We start from the raw sequence: 23,898 nt of genomic DNA, 5'->3' as shown, positions 1-23,898 counted from the left end.
TCTTAAACACAATTTTTCCCTGTGGAATTATTCTGTAGTCATGTAAATCAAACTTTCACTTCCCCTTCACTAAGTAGAATAGTGCGCTGTAAACACCCTGACAAAGGTAATATAATGTTATTCTGCAGTTAATATTATTTTCCTGTTCCATTATCAAAACACAAAAATTTTTACTGTTATATTTTCTACATAAATGTCCAAACATTGTCTAATTGACCTAATGTGTATATGGTTTACAGAAGTAATGCAAGAGCAAGTCTGGCTCACCACTAGCCTGTGTTTTCCAGCATTTCTAAATTTTAGAGTAGAATATGATAGATATTAGGATCATATGTAATTTTAGTTAGTAAAAAGTCCAGCCAAATTTGTATTTAATTTAGAATTAAGTGGAATAAACAGGGAATTAGTGCTTAATAAGGTAAAATTACCAATCCATGACATTTGTGAGTAATAAACAAAAATATATAATTTTTTCTTTAGTTATTGTAATGAGTGAAAATCACATTCTGAACAATATATATCTAATTTTTATAATAAAAAAGCTCTTCTTTTTGGGGAGTGAATAGAGAATTATACAGACACATAATATACATAGAGATATGGTAATAAATCATTGTCTTTCAACATCAAGAAAATTAATGGAGGTTGTCTAAATAATCTGCAGCTCTATTCCTTAAAATTTGTATATATTCAGTGTTGACACTTCTTCATGTGAACCTGCACTGCACTAATGAATATGCCTTTGCCATAGTATGATATTGATATGAATATTCTTACATCTATTTTAATAGACCTCAATTTTTTTTAAGAATCACATAGTCCTTTTTAAAAGCAATTATGAAAAACAGCAGTCAAGATGACAGAAAGGGTCCTCTAGCAGGAAAAGAATTTACTAAGTAATTCTTACTGTGTGCTAAACTGATATGCTTTAGGAAAGCCAGGAAGATTGATTTTATTTTGCTTTCATGACAGATCCACCTCATTTCCTTTACTTCTGCCTGCTCCAGTTCCTCACTGCAGGCCCCCTGAGAGACCACACCTTCAGCCTGTATCCTGCCAAGCTGCAGAACAGAAAGGGCAATCCCACTGTAGGAAGGCAGTATATGAACTGCAAACATCTTCTTTCCCCCATCTGGAGTACATCTCTGCTCAGTCTAAGATGCAGTATACCCAGGAGGCCCAGGGTACTGCCTTTCTTGTCCACAAATCTTCCTTGTGTTGAACAGAGTTAAAATATAACACAGAAAATTAGAAGTATGACTTCTAATTCTATTGCACAGAGACGTATTGTTAACATTTTGGTTTATATTCTTATACTGCCTTATACCACACACAACACACAAACACACACACTCTCACACCCCTACACACCATATAATACACATAAAAATATTGCCTTAGTTTGGATTTTTCCATAAGCAGACCCTAAGTGAGGACTGAAGAGCAAATCATTTTATTTGGAAGGTAAACCAGAAGCATGCATAGAAAAATGGCATGCAAAGAAAAGAAAGCCCACTGGGGGCATTAATGGATAAATTGCCACTATAAGTGACCCAGGATCAGTCCTGCTGGGAACATCTGGGAAACTGCAGAGAACATGGTTCAGAGGTGTCCCACCCAATGTGTGAGGAAGTTGGAATATTTATTCACACATTCCTAACCATTATTGGCTGACAGTGTATGCAAAGGTATTAACTTCCTGGTAATTCAGGTCAGCCATGCATATTTCTGAGGTCAGAGAGGGCCCTCAAGTGCTTGGGGAAATCAGATAGAGAGTGTCTAGCAAAGTAGGAGCATATCGAGCACCGACTATACAGAAAGAATTTTTTCTTATCCTGCTTTTGATTTTTAAGTCTAGTCCAATAGCTTTCAAGCCAGTGTGGCCTTACCCTTTTTAACATAACTTTGACATCCTCATCAATATACCAGCTTTATAATGGCATGTTGCTATACTATTTGTTTCCTATTTCCTGGGGTGAAACATTTAAATTGTCTACAAATTTACTATTTTAATTAATAATACACAAAATTGTTTATTATTGCTTTAGAATAAAACCTAAGAAATAGAATAATGGAATTGAAGAATTTGCACATTATAAATTTTGACTAATATCTTTTGATTATGCCCCCTAAAAATTGTACTATTTTATACTCCCACCAATAGAATAATTAAATACTTGCTTCTCTACATCTTTTCCATTGCTGTGTTTTATCAACTTTTGCAAGCTTCATCTAAATTTTTCTTTTAAATCTGTACTATTTACACAGTGAAGGGACAATTGCCCATTTATTTCTTTACCACATAGTCTACCAGGATGTTAGGTTTAAATTCCTCTGCACAAACCCTGAAGAAACTCTGATGTCGTCATTGAGGGTGTCCTCTGAAAATTCAAAGAACTTAATGCCATAGACAACTCTGATTCTTTAAGTAATTGAGAAAACTTAATTTATCTATAATTTAAAAAGTTGCTGCCACACTTTGTCCATCTTGAGTTTTCCAAGGCAAATATTGGGAAATCAGTCTTGCCAGTTGGTCATTCTTGATGAACCCAGAGTACCTTCAAAACTCTTAATTCAAAGTGCCTAGCCTTCCCTCATGTTGCTGAAGCTGGTCCAAAAGATAAAGCTTAGAGGTCATCCTCAGGTAGATGATTACTAAAACACATTTGTTGTTTTTAGCCAGATGCTTTTTTAATGTGAGTGCCTTTTATAATTGTGTACATTAAAAACTCAATGAAAAATATGTTTTCCTAGCCATTGACCAAAATTTTGCTTTAAGATATTGGTTATGGGTGTGATACAGAAATATTTCTTACTTGCTAGTGTAATAGCATGCCATTGTTTTTACTGTGATGTTTATAAATAGCTTCCAAGCCATAAATTATCCACGTCAAAAATTTTAAAGTCTAACACTCTCCTGTGTTCTAAAAACATTGAGATATTTTAAGTGGAATCTGTTTTCTTAGCATTTCTAGGTATAAATGCTCTAAATGAATGAGAAAATATTATAAGATTATGTTCTAATAATTATGCTGTCCACCCAAAGAATAATTTTATAATTTTGAGTTGAATAATACAATATATCCTATGACACTAAGCAAGTTTTCTGTAAAAATATTTGATTAACATTCACTGAAAAGTTACAAAGTCTATTAAACTGGTGTAACATTTGATATTGTTACAATTAAGTAGACTTGGTTAGATGTCCTTAGAGGTTAGTTAGTTTCTATTTGGGGCTCTTTGTCTTTTGTAGCTGCATTCAGTACTATAGCCAGGGAGTTAGCTAAAGCATTGACTTCAGTTAATTAACATGTAGTTAAAAACTTTTACAAATCAACAAGGTAATGTACCACTCCTTATGTATATGCATTCATTAAGTTAGCTAACACATTCCCTGCATAAGCTCTAAATTCAAGAGTACATTTTATAACTTAGAGCAAATAGGTGATTCTCTTGTCTTTCCTTTTTTTTTTTTTTTTTCCTAAAAAAGACTAAAAAGTTTTCTAGGTTTGGTATTTGAAGCCTTTCCAGTATAAGCTGAAATTTTAAATTGACTTCTCTTTATCCTGAATAAGAACACATTGAAGCCATTTTTCTCTAAAACAGCCAAATGATAGAATAAATACTGCCCACACCAGGGTAGAAGTACTTGACTTTATTAAAAATAGATAACTAGCACCACTAAGTCTCACTCTCCCTGCTAGTGAGGTCTAAATAGCCTGCAGAGTCCTTTCCTGACCCCACTCTTGGTTCTAACTAAAAAGGAAACTTTCTCAAATAGGTCACTCTACCTGTCAGTCCAACTTCTTTTAATAGGGATGACCAAACGCTCATCTGCTCTATGACAGAAGAACCAAGTTCTCCTTCCTTTAGCAGCATGTGCACTGGCGGAAAGTATTGTCTTTTTAAAATTTTGTTTGTGATTTTCTAAACTTGGCTGAAATAAAAGACATCAATTTGACACAAGTGTGAACCTGAGTATGGGAGATTTTTTTCCCTATTAAATGTATGTTGTTTGTATTTCCTTTGTAAAATAGCTCATATAGTTGTATTTTAAAATAAAAGGTATTACAGATAAAATATAGTCAACCTTGGTTACTACACTCTAGCCAGAATAATATTTTGACTTTGTTTTTTTTTAGCTATCATAAACTTGTCCCTTCTCCCTTGTCTCTACATAAATAAACTATAGTTGTTGAGACTGTAGCTACTAGACCATATAGACTATGTGTGTTAGTTAAGGTTTTCCAGAGAAACACAACCAACGGACCTATCTCTCTGTTGAGAGAGAGAGGAGGGGGAAGAGAAGAGAGGATAAGAAATCAGCTTATGAATTTATGAAGGCTGAGAAGTTTCAAGATCTGCAGTTGGCTAGCTGGAGACCCAGGAGAGCTGTTGGTGTAAGTTCCAGTTCAAAAGCCAGTAGGCTCAAGATCAAAAAAGAGCCAATGTTTCCATTATAGTTTGAGGCAGGAAAAGACTTATGTCTTAGTTCAAATGCTCTGGCAGGAGGAGTTCCTTCCTTACTCTTTGGAAGATTAATCTTTTTGTTCTATTCAGGCCGTCAACTGATTAGATAAGGATCACCACATTAGGAAGGAAAATCTGCTCCACTCATTATGTCAGTTCAAATATTCATCTCGTCTTAAACACAAACACACCTGGAATAATATTTGACCAGGTATGTCAGCACCCCTTGTCCAGTCAAATTAACACATACAATTAACTGTCACACTACATCTCATCTTATCTAAGCTAATAAGAAATAAAGACTTCACTCCTGATATAATAGCATTTTGAAGATAGGATCAATGAGAGCATGACTGAAATGTAAAGCACAAACACTGGGGGAAGAGAGCAGCAATAAAACTCAGATCCTGGTGATAGAGTGCAGCTACTAAGACCCACCTTAAACATTTTAATCACGTGTCCATGATTTAAAACAACCACCATGACCACAAAAGGATCTAGAGGCAAAAGACTATCACTTTCTTTTCAATCAGGGGTTGCAAATATATACTGTTAGCCAAATCTATTTTGAACAAGATGAGCTAGCATTTGAAGATATCCCACCTCAGTACCAGGGGTGGAGACACATCAAAGCCATTGTTGTATTTTTACAACCCACTACACAATGATGAAGCTTTCTCCTTCTTAGTATTTAATTAGGTGCTAAGACTATTAACATAAGGTGAAGCATAGAGATGGACTGGAGAGGACCCACAGAGGCTCTCTCAGCGCTGGTCAGGAAGTACAGAGGCCATTCTACAGCACTGGCTCATCTCCCAGCACTTGAGAGGTACCTACCAACCATTCACTCAGGACCGATGCACTGCATAGGTGAATTTCCTTTTAAATCTACTCGTGTCTTACCTTACCTTTCAAAAAAACCCCTTTTTTTAAAATATGGTAACATAAATATTACATTAATATATAATATATATATAAAATATAATGTGAATATATAAATGTTATAACATTAAATATGCATATAAAGTGCACACCTGGTAAATGTAAAAAATTTTTCACCAACTGAACACACACCACTGTAAGGACATCCAGATTGAAAAACAGAACATTACCACCACCAGAAGTAGCCCATATGCCTCCCCCCAGTCATTAACTGCTCCTTGACAAAGGTCGCCACCATGCTGACTTCTAGATTGAAGATTAGTTTTGCCTATTTTTATACTTAAATAGGAGATATGTTAATTTATTAAGAACAACTTTTTTTAAAAGCAGTATTAAAAGATCGAACCTAGTGTTTTTTAACTGCTCTATATCATCGTTCTTTAATAAGTTCCTCAGCCCATATTTTTCCTTTTGCCTGTACACAGGCCTCTCATCTGTCTGGCTTAAGGTCCCTTTTACTTTGTACTCTGTCTTATCTCAATGACTTCCTTATCATTTACCTTAGAACAAGCCCACTGATGACCCAGCATCTTAACTCTGATTTGTTTCTTTCCTATTTCACTTGCCAGTTGCAAGCTCTGTGCTCCTATATTTCCCAAGTGTCCAGATGAATCTCCCCAGTCAGTAAAACTTATCCCACTAACAAGGTTGAAAATGACTTTCTTCTGATTTGATTTTATATCTACTGAAATATTTATTATTTTCCCAGCACTGGGTCAAGGCAATATTGTTTTCTTACCCCTTTAACCTAATTTGAGTGACATAAACTTTAACGATATGTAGAGAGTTTTGCTAATGTCTAACTAAACATAAATCACTTATTCCACACCTGATTAGTGTCTATAGAATATATTTATTAGTTATAATAATTAAAATACTATGATTTGTTAATTACACACCAATATGACAAAATAGTAAATATAGCAATGTTTGGTGCCATAGAAAAGAAAGATCACACTATTGTAATATTAGATTCAATTTTTAATAGATTGCCAAGGGAAAGGAATAACATTTGAAGAATAAGATAAAATAAATGTGAAAAGCATCCTGTATGTGAAAAGTTATGGTCAGATAATAACTTACTATGATTATTCATCCAATCTTTTCCTCCTCAGAAAGACTTAAGCGTAATGCCAAACATCTTGAGGGCATAAGATATGCCAGGCAAGACCAAGAGAAATAAGTAGAAGTAGTTTTCAATTCTCCATCAAAAGGTAATATATTAACTGTTCACAGTATCCAAGAAGACATGGAATCTACCTGAGTGCCCATCAGTGAATGAATGGATAAAGAAAAATGTGGTGAAAGATTATTCAGCCATTAAAAGAATGGAATCCTTCCATTTGCAGCAACATAGATGTAACTGGAGGTTATTACCATAAATGACATAAGCCAAACACAGAAAGACAATAAGTGGGAGCTAAAACAGTTGATCTCATGGAAGTAGAGAGTGGCAGTTACCATCGGCTGAAAAGGGGTGGGTAATTAGGAAAAACTGGTTAATGGGTACAAAAATACAGTTGGAAGGAATAAGTTCTAGTGTTTGATAGTACACTAGGGTGACTATAGTTAACAATAATTTATTGTATATTTCAAAATAGCTAGAACTGGAATGTTTCCAACAGAAAGAAAAAATAGTTAAGGTGATGGACATCTCAATTACACTGATTTGATCATTACATATTATTTACATGTATCAGAACATCACCTATACCACAAAAACATGTACAGCTATTTTGTATCATTAAAAAAAAGAGGTGATGTGAAATGGAAACAAATTAGCATGGGCTGCAGACCTTCAAGGCTGTCAAACAAAGAAAGTAATATTTATCTAGTTAAGGTGGTTACAGAAACTATAGAAAACACTCAAAAAAGACATATGTTTGCTCTTTGAGAGCAAATAAAGGACAAGAAAATCTGACTTCCACTTTCTTCCTATTAGAGCTGCTAAAGCTTGTTAAATGTCTCCAACCTGAGGTTTCAGGAACTACCTGGATAAAAGTCACTATATGTGTGTGCCTCCACATCAGTCATTATTTAATATGTTGAGAGTCCAATTTTGTGCCTCACTGGTGATGGATATAAATATTTCTGTCTAAACTTTGTATTGTAAAGTGGAACTTATCCATTCCAGCAGATTGCAAGGCACTGGAAAAGACAAGTAAAGAAGGGCCATTGTGGAAACAGAAATTAAAAAACAAGTTTCCTGTCAGATATTAGCAGTATCTTAGAAGAAGAAATGAGGATGGCGTTTGCATTTATAATTGAAACCTCTTCTGTAAGGTGTGTTTCACCATCTAAATTTAAGGAACTATTACTTTCCTCCAATTTTTTATATCTCTAATTGTGTACACCAACTAAATTATGATTATTATAGTGTCTTGAGTTTTTAGTTATCTTCTAATATGTACACATTTTATCTCCCAAATTAGATTTTCCCACATCTATTCCTGATTATGTCCCCCTACACATCTGGAAAATACTAGAGCAGAACTGAGCATCTGGCATTCAATAGATCTTCATTCATTAAGTGATTGGATTCCTTTAATTCTATATAAAAATGTATACAGACTTCAATTTGATTCAGATATAGTAAACTGAAATGAAAAAAATTTTTTCCAACATTCAACTTTGGAAATTTTCCAAAATTTCAACTATTATGAAAATAGTTCTATTATGAAGACATATGTACAGTATTAATTTAGTAGCATTGGTCCTCTGCTCTTTCAAAAATTTAAAAGTTATTCTGCCTGTTGGATAATTAACAGGTGAGTAACATACAAATCACAACCTAAGTTTTACCATAGCTTAAATCTTAATTAAAATTAGACTTTGTTTAAGAAATAGAGAAGAGAATACCAGTCAGAACACTGAGATTGAACAAGTTTGGAGCTGACAGATCCATGCAGCTGTAGTCAAGAGATAGTGTCTGATTCACTGTGCTACTGATTGGATGAGGAACTGCCACTGTTGTAATTAGGAGAGGATGTGTGAATCTTGATGTGCCAGACAAAGTGAAATCCTTTCTATAAGTCACTTTCCAGGAGGATGAAACTATATCCATCACACAGTAAAGATGAGTTGGGATTCCAACACTAGATCAATGTTGAAATTAAAAATTAATGTACTATAATATCCTGATCTCTACACATTTTAACTATATTGATATTATTTATCTACAGTAGCTAACTACTTTATAATAATCATTTTAATTGATCATCTCATTCATGAAAATAATTTGTGCAATATACAAATGCTGCAATATGTAGCTTATCAGGAATTATATCTTCTGGTAATGATGTTTCATGAAAAACACACATCCTGAAATGCTTGGTTGGATTTTTGTTTTTCAAAATTAGTAAGAGTTGCATTTGAGAATTAGTTAAGAGTTGCTTAGGAGTACTGTTTCACACTATTCTAAATTAGTCATTAATAACCTATTTATTTAATATTTCATGCTTATCTAAAGGATTATTCTTAGGTTTCAATTTATCCCCATTTTATTATTTTAAAAGTACCAAATAAAGCTGAAGTGTTAATGTGTATTTCTGGAAATAATGGGCTTGAACAAAATATGCATCATGAAGAGTTTTTCAAAATACTGTTTTTTTGTGAAATATATGCATTTTATTTGTATTAAATATAGCAAGGCAGAAAAGAAATGCAAAGCATCCAGTTCAGCTCCTACTGTGATATGCTATTAATAAAGGCTATCTGTACACCTTTTACATCGTTTCAACTGGCATAAATGTAATAGCTAAAACTACTCCAAAGTACATTTTTAAAACATTTCCAACTTATGCTACCATTTGGTTTATGTCTTTTAAAAATACATTAAAGGACAAACTCTAGTTAAATCTATACATGAAGTTAGCTAGGGTATGCTGATCAGTGTGAAAAGATGTATATGTAAGAAATATTTTCCCGCATTCTATGAGTTATCATTACATTTTCCTGCAGGTGTTGTTTGAAGCATGCAAGATTTTTTAAATTGATGCAGTCCAATTTTTCTATTTTTTTCCTTTGTCATTTTTCATTTTGGTGCTGTATAAAAGGAATCATGAAGTTTTATTACAGTATTTTTTTCTAAGAGTCTTACATTTTTAGTTCTTATATTTAGGTCTATAATCCATTTTGAGTTAAATTTTTATGTGGTTTGAAGTTGAGGTCCAGCCTTGTCCTTTTTAATGTATAGCTGTTGTCTCAGAGCCATTTGTTGAAATGACTGTTCTTTCTCCGTTTGAATTGCCTTGACACTTTTGTCAAAAATTGGCTGCCCATAAATAAAAGAGCTTACTTCAGAGCCCTCAATTATATTCAACTGGTGTGTGTGTGTGTGTGTGCGCACACGCATGTGTGTTTATCCTTACTCCAGGACCACATTGTCTTGATTATTGTAACTTTTCAATAAGTTATGAAATTGAGAAGTGTCAGTCCTCCAACTTTGTTTGGCTTTTTCAAGACTTTAATGAATATTCTGGATCTCTTGCAGTTCTACACAAACTTAGGATCAGCTTAATTAACAATTTCCACCAAAAAAAAAAGCAGCAATGATTTTGATAAAGCCTGTATTGAAATTTTAAATCAATTATCAATTTGGGGAGAATCATCATCTTGGGGCTCATGCCACTGTGAATTTGGGCACATTAGTCCTGACTTGCCCCACGTGGGTGGTCAGCAGTGGGTCTCTACCTGTATCCTCCAGGACCTCCCCACCCCTGCCCCTTAGGGATGAAGACTTGCAGGGGGAACATGCCAGCATCACAGAATTGAGTGCAGTTTACACATTTCCATTCCTTTCATCTCAGCAAAATGGGCACCACCGGACCTAGTTCTGATCATGCCACCATCCTGGACCACGTGACTGGAAGGTAGATAACCAAGTTTACCAGCAATAAAATCCTGGGCCCAGACAGCCTCCAACACCACAGCTTCCAGGCACTGAGGGAGGCCCTGGTGCAGGGCAAGCCACAGCAACTGTTTTAGAGGCCATCCACAGCCAGGGCTGTTGAGACTCTGGACAATTTCCTGGGATGACCGCCAGCTTGAGTCTGCATGGTGCTGCTGAGACAGGGTGGAAGAGGGAGCCAGGTGGCCCTTACTTTCCTTTGCTTAAAGGTGGCCCTGACTTTCCTTTTCTCAGAGTGGTTTCCTGAATGTGTAAATGTGAAAATAAAATACAATTTAAAATATGTGCCAAAATATATATATGTATATATACACAGACACATAAATCCCTTCAGCCAAGAGTGGAAAGCATATTGGTTCAAAGCAATTAAGAAAATATCTGTCCAGTCATTCCAATCATTAGCAGATCACTAAGCTAACTGAGCAGTATCTTTTAACCGGTACACACAACAGGGAATAAAACCTTGAAAGAATTACTCCAGAAATGCTATTAGTCAAATAAAGAGCAACAGTAGTAGCAACAATAACAATAACAACAAATGGGAAGACAGAGATCTGATTTCTTGAGCTGCCATATGATATTTAACCCATTTTTCTATTCAAATGTACGGGAACTCAAAGAAACAGGTATTATCCATAGATAGAAGAAAAAAAGGAATGCATAGAAACTGTCCCAAAGGAAGTTCACATGTTGGCCTTATTAGACAAAGGCTTAAAATTAACTATTATAAATATCTTCAAAGACGAATAAAAATAATGTCTATAGAATTAAAGGAAAGTATGAGAATCACCAAAGAATACCGATAAAAAGTTCAAAATTATAAAAATAACCTCCAACTTCCAATAGGCCTCTTTACCGTGAAGATCAGAGGCTCACAACACTCTGGAACCCCTCAGGCAGGTAACGTGCATTTCAAATGTTGACTTTACTCATACTGAAAGGCTGCACATGTTCCTTCTTCCCTGCCTTCTCTCTGTATGCTCCTTGAACCCGAGTGGAACAGTTTCTTCCTCTCTCTGCCGACAATTGCAAATTCACATTCTCAGCCAAGGATGAAAGAAGTAAATTGTAGGCTTATCCAACTGGCAATAATTCTGCAGGTCACAACTCCTGCACAAGGACACCTGCTCATTGCATAGTTAATGTGAGGAAGTCTCTTCCAGTTAATCCCATGAACTAGGGAGGGCCTCAAGTCACCAAAACACACCAGGATGTGGCCGGGATTTACATATATATTGAGGCATTCCTTCAATGTTCTCACAGTTTACAACTCTGTCTTAGGCTTTACTTTTACACAGGGACCCAAGGCCAGCCAAAGGCAAGAGATTAGAGCCTTCTCAGGATTTCTGGAGCATGTACACACCCCTTTACATGTGTGTGGTTTTCTGTACCCCCAGAATTATGTCAGACCTCTTCAAAGCTCTTTATAGATATCTCATTCCCAAGAGCTTTCTTTTAAGTCTTTTGGCCAGTCTCTTGTTTTTCCCAATGGGTATTTCCACCTCAGGCAGCTGCGATACTAAACAATTGCTATTTATTGATTGTTTCCAACAAACAACTCAGTAATAGAGCTTTTCCCACTGAGCAAGCTCTGATTTAGATCAAATAACAACAGCCCTGTGTATGAGGTTTTACTGGGGTACCAACAAACAAGTCAAATTGTGACAATTCTCTGGAGATGGAGCTTTAGGAAAAGCTCTTTACCCAGTCAGCCCCCCTAGTGGTTGCTTGCCTGCTTTCACAGCAGCCATGGATCTGAAGAAAAGGAAATGGACAAGGGCAAGTTAACCACAAAGCTCACTGTCCTTGAGGAGAAGCAAGTTTTCTAGAATAAACGTTCCTTGGACTGTTGCAGGTCTTAGTTTAGTTTCCAGAGTTCTGAAAAAGTTGATTTTAACAACTTTTGCCAGTGTTCTTACTGCCTTTATGGAGAAACAGATTTTCATAGGTCCTTTCTTCACCATTCCGTAAGTCTCCTCAGTGACTAACTTTTAACAAATAAAATGTGGTGGCAGTGATATTGCAAGCCTTCCAAGGCTAGGTGGCAAAAGGCAACATAAAAACTGTCTGGCTCCACTCTTGAGATGCCATCCCTTGAAATACACAAACAATGCTTCAAGGAAGCCCAGGACACATGGAGAGGCTAAGTGCAGAAAATTTTATTAACAGCGCCTGGGGAGACCCCAGCCAAAAGCCAGAGGCAACTAAATCTATGTATGTGAAAGGCCTTCAAGTTGTTTTCAGTCACCATCTGACAGAACTGCGTGAAAAAGTCCCGAGCAAGGACTTCCTAGCTGAACCTAATAAACTCTCAGAAACCTTAGTGATAATAGTAAAAAAACTATTGCTTCATGTCACATAGTCACAGATTATTGACACAGATTTGGGATACTAGAGGTAGGATGCTATGGACCCAAATTTTAAATAGGTGGCAGTGTCTTTCAGATTCAGCACTGGAAAAATACTGGAAGTACCTTGAGATCATTGATAAAATGCTGAAGGGACTTGAAAGGCTTTTGGTGAGCACCTAATAAAAAGTGAGAAAAATGTGATTGGAAATTAGAGAAAAGAAATCCGTTGTTACTTCCTGGCAGAAAGTTTAGCAATGTTGTTCCCTGTGGTAGCATAGAAAATAGCAAATGTGCTTAATGAACTGGATATCTGGCTAAAGGGATTTCAGGCAAAGTGTTGAAAGTGCCACCTGGCTTCTTCTATTTGCATATAATAAAATGAAGAGAGAGATTAGCTAATGAACAGATGGTTGAATATAAAAGAGCCAAAATTTACTGATTTCAAAATAAAACCGTTTTTCATTCCCAGATTATCCAAATGGCAAACAATTTTCAAATTCAGAAATAGCTTCCAGGCAAAGATCAAATCCAGAGCACTGTTAGGAAAACATTGTCTAAAAATAAAGTAAAAAAAACTGTGACTTACAGAGTGTGTGTGTGTGAGATTCTGTGTGTCTCAATATTGAGAACTTTATATCCATATACCTGTATGTATGATTAAAATGTGCATATATGTATATAATATATACATTTTAATGTTGCAGATATTTAAATATTTTATGATGTCACAAGTTTCCTTTACAGGTTCTGTTCTTTGTGTCTTGCTTCAATAAGCCTTTCCCACTTCAATAATATAATGACTTCCTGTGTCTTTTCTTCTAGTTGTTGCAGGAAGTCAGGGATCCCGAATGGAGGGACCAGCTGAAGCCATGGCAGAAGAACATAAATTGTGAAGATTTCATGGACATTTATCAGTTTCCAAAATTAATACTTTTATAATTTCTTACGCCTGTCTTTACTGCAGTCTTGGAACATAAATTGTGAGTATTTCATGGACATTTATCACTTCCCTAATAATGCTCTTATAATTTCTTATACCTGTCTTTAATCTCTTAATCCTGTTATCTTCGTAAGCTGAGAATGTATGTCACCTCAGGACCACTATTGTACAAATTGATTGTAGAATATGTGTGTTTGAACAATATGAAATCTGATTGTAAAACATGTGTGTTTGAACAGTATGAAATCAGTGCACCCCTAAAAAGAACAGAATAACAGCGATTTTCAGGGAACAAGGGAAGATAACCATAAGGTCTGACTGCCTGCGTGGTTGGGCAGAATAGAGCCATATTTTTCTTCTTGCAGAAAGCCTATAAATGGATGTGCAAGTAGGACAGATATCACTGAATTCTTTTCCCAGCAAGGAATAACCCTGGAAAAGGCGTACATTCCTGGGGGGAGGTCTATAGACGGCTGCTCTGGGAGTGTCTGTCTTATGCGGTTGAGATAAGGACTGAAATATGCCCTGGTCTCCTGCAGTACCCTCAGGCTTACTAGGATTGGGAAACTCCACCCTGGTAAATTCTAGTCAGACCAGTTCTCTGCTCTCGAACCCTGTTTCCTGTCAAGATGTTTATGAAAACAATACATGCACAGCGGGACATAGATCCTCATCAGTAATTCTAATTTTGCCTTTGCCTTGTGATCTTTATGGCCCTTTGAAGCATGTGATCCTTGTGACCTACTCCGTGTTCATACACCCCCTCCCCTTTTAAAATCCCTAATAAAACTTGCTGGTTTTGCGTCTTGGGGTCATCATCATGGTCCCACCAATACGTGATGTCACCCCCGGAGGCCCAGCTGTGAAATTCCTCTCTGTACTCTTTCTCTTTATTTATCAGACCAGCCAACACTTAGGGAAAATAGAAAGCACTTACGTTAAAATATTGGGTGCTGGTTCCCCCGATATCTAGTGTTTTATTTTATTTTAATGTTTAAATAATTACTAATACCTCTAGAATCTATTTCATTATAAAAAATTCAGCAAGTATACAGATTCTTTTTCAAATAACAAACCAACATGTATTAAATAGTTTTATTTCTTCAACCAATTAAAATATAAACTATGATTTTAGAAGAATCTGTATAGTCCCATGCACCAAAATATTTGTCTTAATTCATGATTTTGAAGTTGTTTACTATTATTACCCGTGTTTTTTATTGTAAGGCTTTGATCTTGGAAATCTTAAGAGAGAAACACTTTTAAGTTGAAAACTATAACCTACATTTTAGTAAGTAAAAGGAAATGAGTAAACAATATTTATACCCCATCTGCCCTCAAGTCCTTATTGTGAGTAAAGGACTTAAGGACAGTTAAGGACTTTAGGACAGTAAAGAACTTTAGTGTAAGTAAAGGACCTGAGGGTAGTTAGGGTATAAATATTTTTCGGAGATTTCTGAAGACATTGGGTCTGTAGAAAGCAAATGGGAGAAGAATACCACTTCGGTAGGCAAAAATGAAAAGGGATTTAAAAAAACAGTAATATCACCTGCTCAGAAATAAAATTAACTTTTAACAAAATTAATAAAGCCTTGGATTCAGGAATCTTCATGTTCACAGGTCCTTCCCCAGGCCCTAGGATGGGCCCTAGCAATGAGCTCATGTATTGTTTTTATAAAATTTGCCCTCCATTTTGCACTCCCACTTTCTTTCACACTTCTCCCTGAGAGTAGGCATCATTGAAGTGATCTTGGCAATGTGGGGATCTTGCTAAAGGAAAAGTTATTAAAGAATGTATTTAGTTCACATTTAATAGGGTGTGTTTATGTGTTCTGTAGTCACATCAATGAATAGATGAGGTATTGCTAGTGTGTCTGGTGTTGGAACTGCTTCTAAAAGTATTCTGACTACCCCTGTGCTGACTCATCTGGCACTCATCAACATTTTGATACAAAGATATATGCCCAAAGAGGTAAATGTTTATTTAAATAATTCAAAGTGATGAAATACATTATTTTCACTGCAATTGAAAAAGACATTTTGGAGCATTTCACTTAAAACAACTGAAATATACAGACTTCTTATTTGGCAGTAATTTCAAATTTATTTATTAAAAAATTAAGAGAAAAATTGGTAAAAAACTAGTAGAATGTAAAACAAATGCAATGCAGATGAATAATATCAATAGAAAGTATTTAATGATAAAGAACCAAATTGTTGACAAAACAAATTTCAGATCATATCAATGTCTTTTATTAAGCAAATATTTTAATTGCAGTTAATCGGCTCTAAGATTATTAATATTTTACAATCCAATTAATGGAGAATAATAAATTGTTTGAGCTCATTAGAAAAAGCCTGAAGTTTCTGGCTGACCTGACATTAGTTAGTGAAACCAATAAAGGAAGCATATAACTTGAAAGAAGGTATTAACAGTGGTGTACTGATACATGTTTAATAAGTGGCTCTCCAGGGAGAAAATAAGACTGGATTTGTAGTTTTTCCAATGCTGTAAATACTCCCACTACCACCAATTCAACCTACCGATATTATGTGACTGAACTAGAAAGTTGGAAAGAGATGCACACAATTAGTTCTTCTGAGTACAATTGGTATAAGTGGTTTCCATCCCATCAAATGCTATATTACAAGGAAGATATCAACTGTAAACTAGGTCATGAAGATTTTCCATTAATACTCGAGAGTAGTCAGTGCCCAGAGAAATGAAATTTTTTGAAATACTATAGTTCACATATGAAAGATGTAAGATTTTCTCAATCTGACAATAATCCTAAGTATACATATTATATACACATTGAGTTGTGAGGCCAAAAGAATCTTGTATGTTATCAATACAAATTTCAAATAATTTACTAGAGGACATATTGAATTAAGCTTTCAATCTTTTCATAAATATTTTAGAAAGTAATGGTCAAATGCAGATAGAAAATATAAAGAAGAAAGAATATAAAGATGGATTAGGCAATTAAAAATTTTTTTAAAGCTTGTGATGTAAATGCTGTTTATTAGCTACTTATAGTTTGCAATTTATTTTCTTTTTCATTTTAAACAAGTATTTGCTTTATCTCTAATTTTGTATTCATAATCTATTTCCTTTTTATTTTTTTGTTAATGAATGAACGAACAATGTGAATGAATGAAAAGGTTGGACAGATGTCTTAGTGAGTTTGGGCTGCTGTAACTAAGTACTATAGGCTGGTGGCTTACAAACAACAGAAATTTATTTCTCATAATTCTGGAGGCTGGAAGTAGTAGATCAAAGTGGTATAGGTTGGGTTCTGGTGAGGATCCTCTTCCAGTTGCAGACTTCCAACTTCACATTATATTTTCATGTAGTAAAAAGAGGGCCAGAGTATTCTCCGGGGTCTCTTTTTATAATGGTATTCACCTACTTATAAGAGTTTCACCTTTATGACCTAGTTATCTCCCAAAGCGCCACCTCCTAATACCATCACCTTGTGGGTTAGAATTTCAACATATGAATTTTGGGAGCACACAAACATTCGGTCTATAACAATAAGTGAAGCAAAGCTTTTTAAAAAGCTTTCCAAAGTGCTTTATCAACTGGAATTAGTAGTTTCATAAATAAATAACCCATAACGTAATTACTAAAGTTGATTGCTCACTTTCGAAATTAAAAAAAAAATCTGTTTAATGGATAAAGGAGTCATCCATTAAAAGTACAAGATGAATTTAACCTGAAATAGAGTTGGCTGTTGTGATATAAATGATTAAATAATCTATATATTTAGCTAAATATGTGCTTCATGCATTTCTGTAAACCTTGTAAACCACACAAACTACTGTTAAGTAAACTGGGCAAAGGAAGTAACAACATTGCTCCCATCATTATGCCTTTTAAATGAATAGACAGGAATTTAGATCTAAAGCACAGGAAATCTATGCATTCAATATGTGGGAGGCAAACTTCATACATAGCACTCTAACCCAGATCAGTGTTTCTCAAATTTGCAGATTGAACTAATCCCTTTTTAGAGAAAAGGGCTTTCAAAAACTGATGTAGAGTCTTATGCTGATTCAAATTGTTTATTATGTATCATATCTTTTTTATAGCATTGCTTAAATATTTATAATTATAAAACTACATTTCAATTACTTACCATACAAAACTAATTAATGGCTTATACATTTTGTACAAGTATGAAACCTAAACAAGTAAATTTAAAATGTATAAGGAAAAAAAATCAACGAAATTTTAGCAAGCATATTTTTGTGCCACCTCTCCCTGATTTAATACTTTCCTACTTTTTTCCAGCTTTCTGGAACAATGTCAAAAGTCATTCATTTGGGGGGAACTCATTCTCTACAAGCAAACTACAAAGGTAAGTGTACATGCTTAGTTCATATATCCAAAGTAAAAAAAGCTTCCCAAAGAAAGAAGAAGAAGAATGTAGAAAATACCAGTCAAAAAGGAAAATGTATTAGGGCGCTGGGCTAAAGAGTTAAAATTATCTGAATATATTTCTGTTCAAAAAATGTGCATTTCTACATGTTTTCTTGTCGATAGATAAGAGACCATTGTGAATCAAGTGCATGAGAGACAGGCAGCATGACCACTCTTTAGCCATGACAATAGGCACAATCCACTGGCTTTGAAGAAAAGGCCAGCCATAACCATGGCTCTTTTATATTCATGATTCAACTCTAGGAATACTGTATATAGACAGTCAAATTGCTCACCTATTCTCAAATACATTCAGATTACAGCCCCCAGTGTGAAGTTACTAAGAAATCCAGATGAAAATGACTGTTAGTCATCAGTGGAGCCTTCACACTTCATTCAGAGTCCAAGTGGAACATGATTTATGAATCGCAGTGTATTGTAAAGCACCCAGTGATGGTACTCTACATAATGACTGAATGATCAACAATGCAGATGCTTCCTGTAGCAGGAGAGGGCATCCATGGTGTGTGCCACTCAACTCATTAGACTCCAGTGCATGTTCCCCTTTGAGAACAAAGTCAGGTTTAGCTCATTATGAAACATTTGAAAGATTATATCAAAAAAGGAAAGTAAATGCTGTGTTGAACTAATACACAGAACTGTTCTTTTCCAGCCTTTGCGTGAAGACAGAGGATATCTGGAATTTGATTGTATTTCTCACACTAGTGAGGATTACAAGTAAGTAATCAATAAGCAAAGTACTTACAATCAATAAGTAAAGAATACTGCAGGCCTCTTAAGGGTTGTGAAACCGGAGGGAGAAACCACAGAGGGAAACTGTTTCACAGTCAAAGCTGAATCAAGTTTAAGTATTCGTACCTGTCTACTTTCTAAGGGCTCCTAAAAAAGATCTCTCCCTGATCATTCCAAAATTTATTATTACAGGATATGCATTATTAGCATTAACAACAGACAAGTTTGTCTTTTCTGTCTTGTGTATGCACACCAAATGGCAGCATGCTGGAGCTGGCTAACACTGGCTTACAGAAGCTGATAGTGCACATCTCTCCCCATCTTTGTGCTCAGTAAATCACACTGATGTTTGAAACTGATGACGGGAAAAGTATTTCTACCAAATCAATCAGCAAACACTACAAATCAGGGATTTCTCCTCAAAATCCTGACCTCCACTAAGAGCAGGTTGTTAAATGTTTATTAACACCGCACCACACCTCCGAAGTGTGTGTATTCCTTGTGCTACTCGTCACACAATGTGCCAAAAACAGGGGACAAAACAGTGAACCAGATAGAGATACTTCTGTTCTCATATCTCTTAATGGTTTTATGAAGTTGTTTTGCTTCATTTCTACCATATCCCATATTTCTACTTGTGAATGTTCTACCCATTCTTTAAGCCATCTCTATTATACATGATATTAGTGTCTCCCTTAGCTATATATCTCAAAGCAGACAAGTTCTATATATTTTTGCAAGGTTTGCTTAGCATGATGTACACTGTGGATGGCAAGAGTAGAGAGGTAGGGAAACTCTCAAAATGTTGGAATTGATTAAGAGGAATGCTTGTAATATTTCAACAGAATGGTGGTGCTTCATGCACTTTTCCACAGGCTCTCCTCTTATATCTGCAAGGTTAGGAAAAGGAGTATAAACAGAGGATCCCAGTGTGGCCCTCCCTTTCCTCTTTCCTCCCTCCTAATCTGCAACTGTGAAGGGCCTCATGCATGAGTGGAGTAGGGTGGCCAACCCTCCCACTTCGCGTGGTATTAAGGGGTTTTGCAGGACCCAGGACTTGAATGTTAAAACTGGTACAGACCCGGACAAACCAGGATTGCTCAAGCTTTGGATTAAAGAAAGAAATTTATGTAGACAGGCCCTCACAGCAAAACAGCATCTGCTGGTCAGATAATTCTAGCGTTTTGGCAACATTAGACAGGTGGGAGATTAGACAAGTGGAGGTGAGTGTGTCGTGGCACATAAACTCTGGGCGTCTTCCTTTTGCCTCACAAACACCTCTCTCTGGGGCGCGATCATAGATTCAGAGCATGTAGTAGTATAAAAAAGATACTAACTTGTATATAAAGTCAAATATTTTAAAGTATGTTCAAGTTATTATGTGTTTTCTGCAGTATTGCGAAGTCTTCCTTTCTGATCTCCTTGCATACCTTTTTTGGGCTTGTTTCAGTCTATTCACCATACCATAACCAGAGTGATGAAACCTATGTAAAGCTCTTTAATGGCCTCACATTAAAGATCAGGATCCCTAACTTGGTAAAATGGGCCCTGTATGAAAGCATGACCCCTTCTCTCTCACACATACACACACTCTGGGCTCATGTTATGTGACTCACTCTCTCACTCACAGTCACATTGGCCTGACTTTAAGTTCCTTAAAATGTTCCATATTTCTGCCTGCTTCAGGCCTTTTATACATCAGACCCCATGTGCCAATGGTCACTACATGAAATTTATTTTCTGATAAAGATTTTCCTGTCTATTCCTCAGTCTGGATCAAGGTCTCATCCCCAGCCTCATCCCACGGTCTCAGGGCTTACTTTGCTTTTCCTTTTTGGCACATTTTACACTTAGTAATATGATGATATAAGAGAAGTATCTAAATCCTCTCCTAGGCTTGTAAGCTTGGTGAGAGCAACATGGTATTAGCTACTTTATCTCAATATATTAAACATGAACTAGTTGAGAAAAAGAGGAAAGAAGAAATGAAGGAAGAAAAGGGAAGTGAGAAAGCTTTCTTAAAGGTGAGAAAGTTTTCTACATTGGGAGATTTAATTGTTTTATCTTTAGTATTTTGTAAAAATCCACTCACTTTAAGGGGAGGAGTTATTTTTCTCCCTTAAAACAAAGAGTATTGACAGAATATATTCACATTGGGGGGATTTTGTTCCATGATGTAATGGATTTGTGAAACAACATTAAAACAAAAAAGAAAGCTAGAAAAATGCAAGTAGGGTTTGTAAACTATTAATTTCTTTTCCTCTCTCTTCTTCCTCCTTTCCTACACTCTGATCCCTGTCATAATATTTTTACAAACTCTGAGAAGAAAAAAAAGTTTAAATTTATTCTTAGGAAGAGGCAAAAGATTACTGAAACACAAACTGTTACTCTTTTATATAGTTTCAGCAGCTTTAACATTTAAAAATGCAAATAGCCTTAAGTTAAAAAAATTCTAGTTGGTGTTTCAATTTTGTATATATCATTTTGATAATAAAATCATTTCTTTAGGCCAAATAAAGAAAAAACAAAGTTTCATGTTTATAAAACAATTGCCAAGCTATAGATACAACAGATATCTTCTCTTTATCCCTCTCTCTTCTCTTCCTCTCATCTCTTCCTGAGTCTCATCAAAGCACTCATGCCAAGAAACCACTTTATCCAGGGAAGGTGGCCACATAACCCAAGAAACAGCAATTGATCTACAAATGCTGACAGTGAGATACAAGCTCTGGAAAATGAATTGACCAAACTGGAAATAGCATGTTGAATAACTGGAAGGATTTTTCCTCTCAAATTCTAGGATTTCTTTTTTTCTTTTTCTTTAGACAGGGTCTCCCTCTGTCACTCAAGCTGGAGTGCGGTGGTGCTATCTCAGCTCACTGCAGTGTCTGCCTGCAGGGCCCAGGCGATCCTCCCACCTCAGCCTCCTGAGTAGCTGGGACTACAAGCATGTGCCTCCATGCCCAGCTATTTGATTTTGTGTGTGTGTGTGTAGAGACAGCGTTTCACTATATTGCCCAGGCTGGCCTCGAACTCCTGAGCTCAAGAGATTCTCCTGCCTGGAAATAACCTCTTTTATACTTAAGGCAAAGCTGAAAGCAAGAGTTCCTAGCCCAAGATGGCTAGCAGAAAGGAAGCAGCAGCTGTGCAGTTGGGGCGGGGCCCAATTCCTTCCCTGGCCGCCAGGGGCAGTCTACCCACAGCTGACTCTGCTCACCTCAAGCGCGCCAGGTGACGCAGGCGCTACGTCTCTGGTTGGGATGTCCTGAAAGTGAGTCGTCACATCCTCCTCAGGACTCTATGGTTCCCGCTAGGGACGAGGGGCAACGTATATAAATGCGCGCAGGCGTAGTTCAGGGAGCGCACTTTGACTTCGATGCGCCGCCGAGGTTCCTGTGTCGCCATGGGCCGCCGTCCAGCTCGCTGTTACCGGTATTGTAAGAACAAGCCGTACCCAAAATCTCCTTTCTGCCGAGGGGTTCCTGATGCCAAGATCCGCATCTTTGACCTGGGTAGAAAGAAGGCAAAAGTGGATGAGTTCCCACTCTGTGGCCACATGGTGTCTGATGAATATGAGCAGCTGTCTTCTGAAGCCCTGGAGGCCGCCCGTATTTGTGCCAACAAATACATGGTGAAAAGTTGTGGCAGAGATGGCTTTCACATGCGAGTGCGGCTCCATCCCTTCCATGTCATCCGCATCAACAAGATGTTGTCCTGTGCTGGGGCTGACAGGCTCCAGACAGGTATGCGAGGTGCCTTTGGAAAACCCCAGGGTACTGTGGCCCGGGTCCACATTGGTCAAGTCATCATGTCCATCCGCACCAAGCTTCAGAACAAGGAGCATGTGATTGAAGCCTTGCGCAGGGCCAAGTTCAAGTTCCCTGGACGCCAGAAGATTCATATTTCCAAGAAGTGGGGCTTCACGAAGTTTAATGCTGACGAATTTGAAGACATGGTGGCCAAGAAGCGCCTCATCCCTGATGGTTGTGGAGTCAAGTACGTTCCCAGTCATGGCCCCTTGGACAAGTGGCGGGTTCTGCACTCATGAAGGCTTTGGCAGTACTGTCTCCTTGGGCCATGCTGGTCTGACTTATGCTTACTAATAAATTCTGTTTACTGGCAAAAAATAACTACTTATTAAGTTTTAATATTTTTTAAATATCCAATGTTTTAGAATATAGACTACTAGAGAATTTTTTTCTATTTATGCAGTTTTAATGGCAAATGTTACCTTCCTTGCTTCAGTAAAACTATACAATTTATAGAGAAAGCTGTTTTAATCAAATACTTTAAATTTAGGAGAGTATAGAGCAATATGTTGAAAGTTTTGTTTGTAGTAAAGTCATAAGTTATGCAGCTATCATTCCTTGAATAAAAAATAGATTTGAGTGAAAAAATTTGTTTATAGAATATAAACTAAACAGTAGCGATGAAAATAATAGTAGGCATTAGTGATATTTCACCCACAGCCTCTTTGGAAGTAATTTATTTCTAAACTTGGTTGCCTTATTTTTTTCTATAAATTTCTGTACATTGTTTTTAGAATTACCTTACACGTCTGATTATCAGCCTTAGGACAATTGAGTATCACTCAAAAAGGCTTTTCCAGACGAACTTTACATTGTCTCACAGTCAAGAGATAACAGTCTAATCTTTTTTTCATCATAGAAAGGTCATAGGTGACAACAGAGTTCATATTACTTGTATCTGGGCTCCAGTAGAACCAAAAGAAGAGAGAAAATGACACTAAATCGGTTATCTGTACTATAAAAGGACCCTAAAGAGAGTTTGCAATTGTAGGTGCTTGCCCTGAATTAGAGTTACGTTGATCACACAGGTGCTTTTTGTTTTATTTTTGAAACTACATAAGCTAAAATTCCTGAGTTTGTACTGCATTAAAAAAAATTCTTGTTCTTTACAACTGACTTAGCCTTTTGAATCTCAATCCTGCTAACAGTGCCTTCAGTGTTTTTATACTAACGGTTCTTTTTCAAAGTCAACACATTTAATGAAAACAACAAAAGAAATAGTAAGAAACACTACTATTTAAATTTCATTTATTTAAAGAAATGCTATGTCAGTCTTAACATATTGTATCTGGCTGGGT

The 23,898-nt window shown here is 36.2% G+C and overlaps 1 protein-coding gene across 1 annotated transcript in view; it reads left to right on the top strand.

Annotated features, from left to right (window-relative positions):
• Nucleotides 1–22,921, top strand: part of RPL10L (ribosomal protein L10 like) — a 178,873-nt gene extending 155,952 nt beyond the window's left edge. Inside the window, exons 2-4 of the mRNA XM_004055125.5 lie at nt 17,910–17,976; nt 18,712–18,776; nt 21,617–22,921. Of these exons, the coding sequence (XP_004055173.2) occupies nt 22,168–22,839 (672 nt within the window). The 5' untranslated portion in view covers nt 17,910–17,976; nt 18,712–18,776; nt 21,617–22,167 and the 3' untranslated portion in view covers nt 22,840–22,921. The remainder of the gene's footprint in view (nt 1–17,909; nt 17,977–18,711; nt 18,777–21,616) is intronic.
• The last annotated feature ends 977 nt before the right edge of the window (nt 22,922–23,898 follow it).

This window comes from Gorilla gorilla, chromosome 15, assembly GCF_029281585.2.
Source record: "Gorilla gorilla gorilla isolate KB3781 chromosome 15, NHGRI_mGorGor1-v2.1_pri, whole genome shotgun sequence".
NCBI classification, from domain to species: domain Eukaryota; kingdom Metazoa; phylum Chordata; class Mammalia; order Primates; family Hominidae; genus Gorilla; species Gorilla gorilla.
The sequence above is the reverse complement of the archived record's forward strand: the minus strand, read 5'-3'. Positions and strand labels throughout refer to the sequence as shown.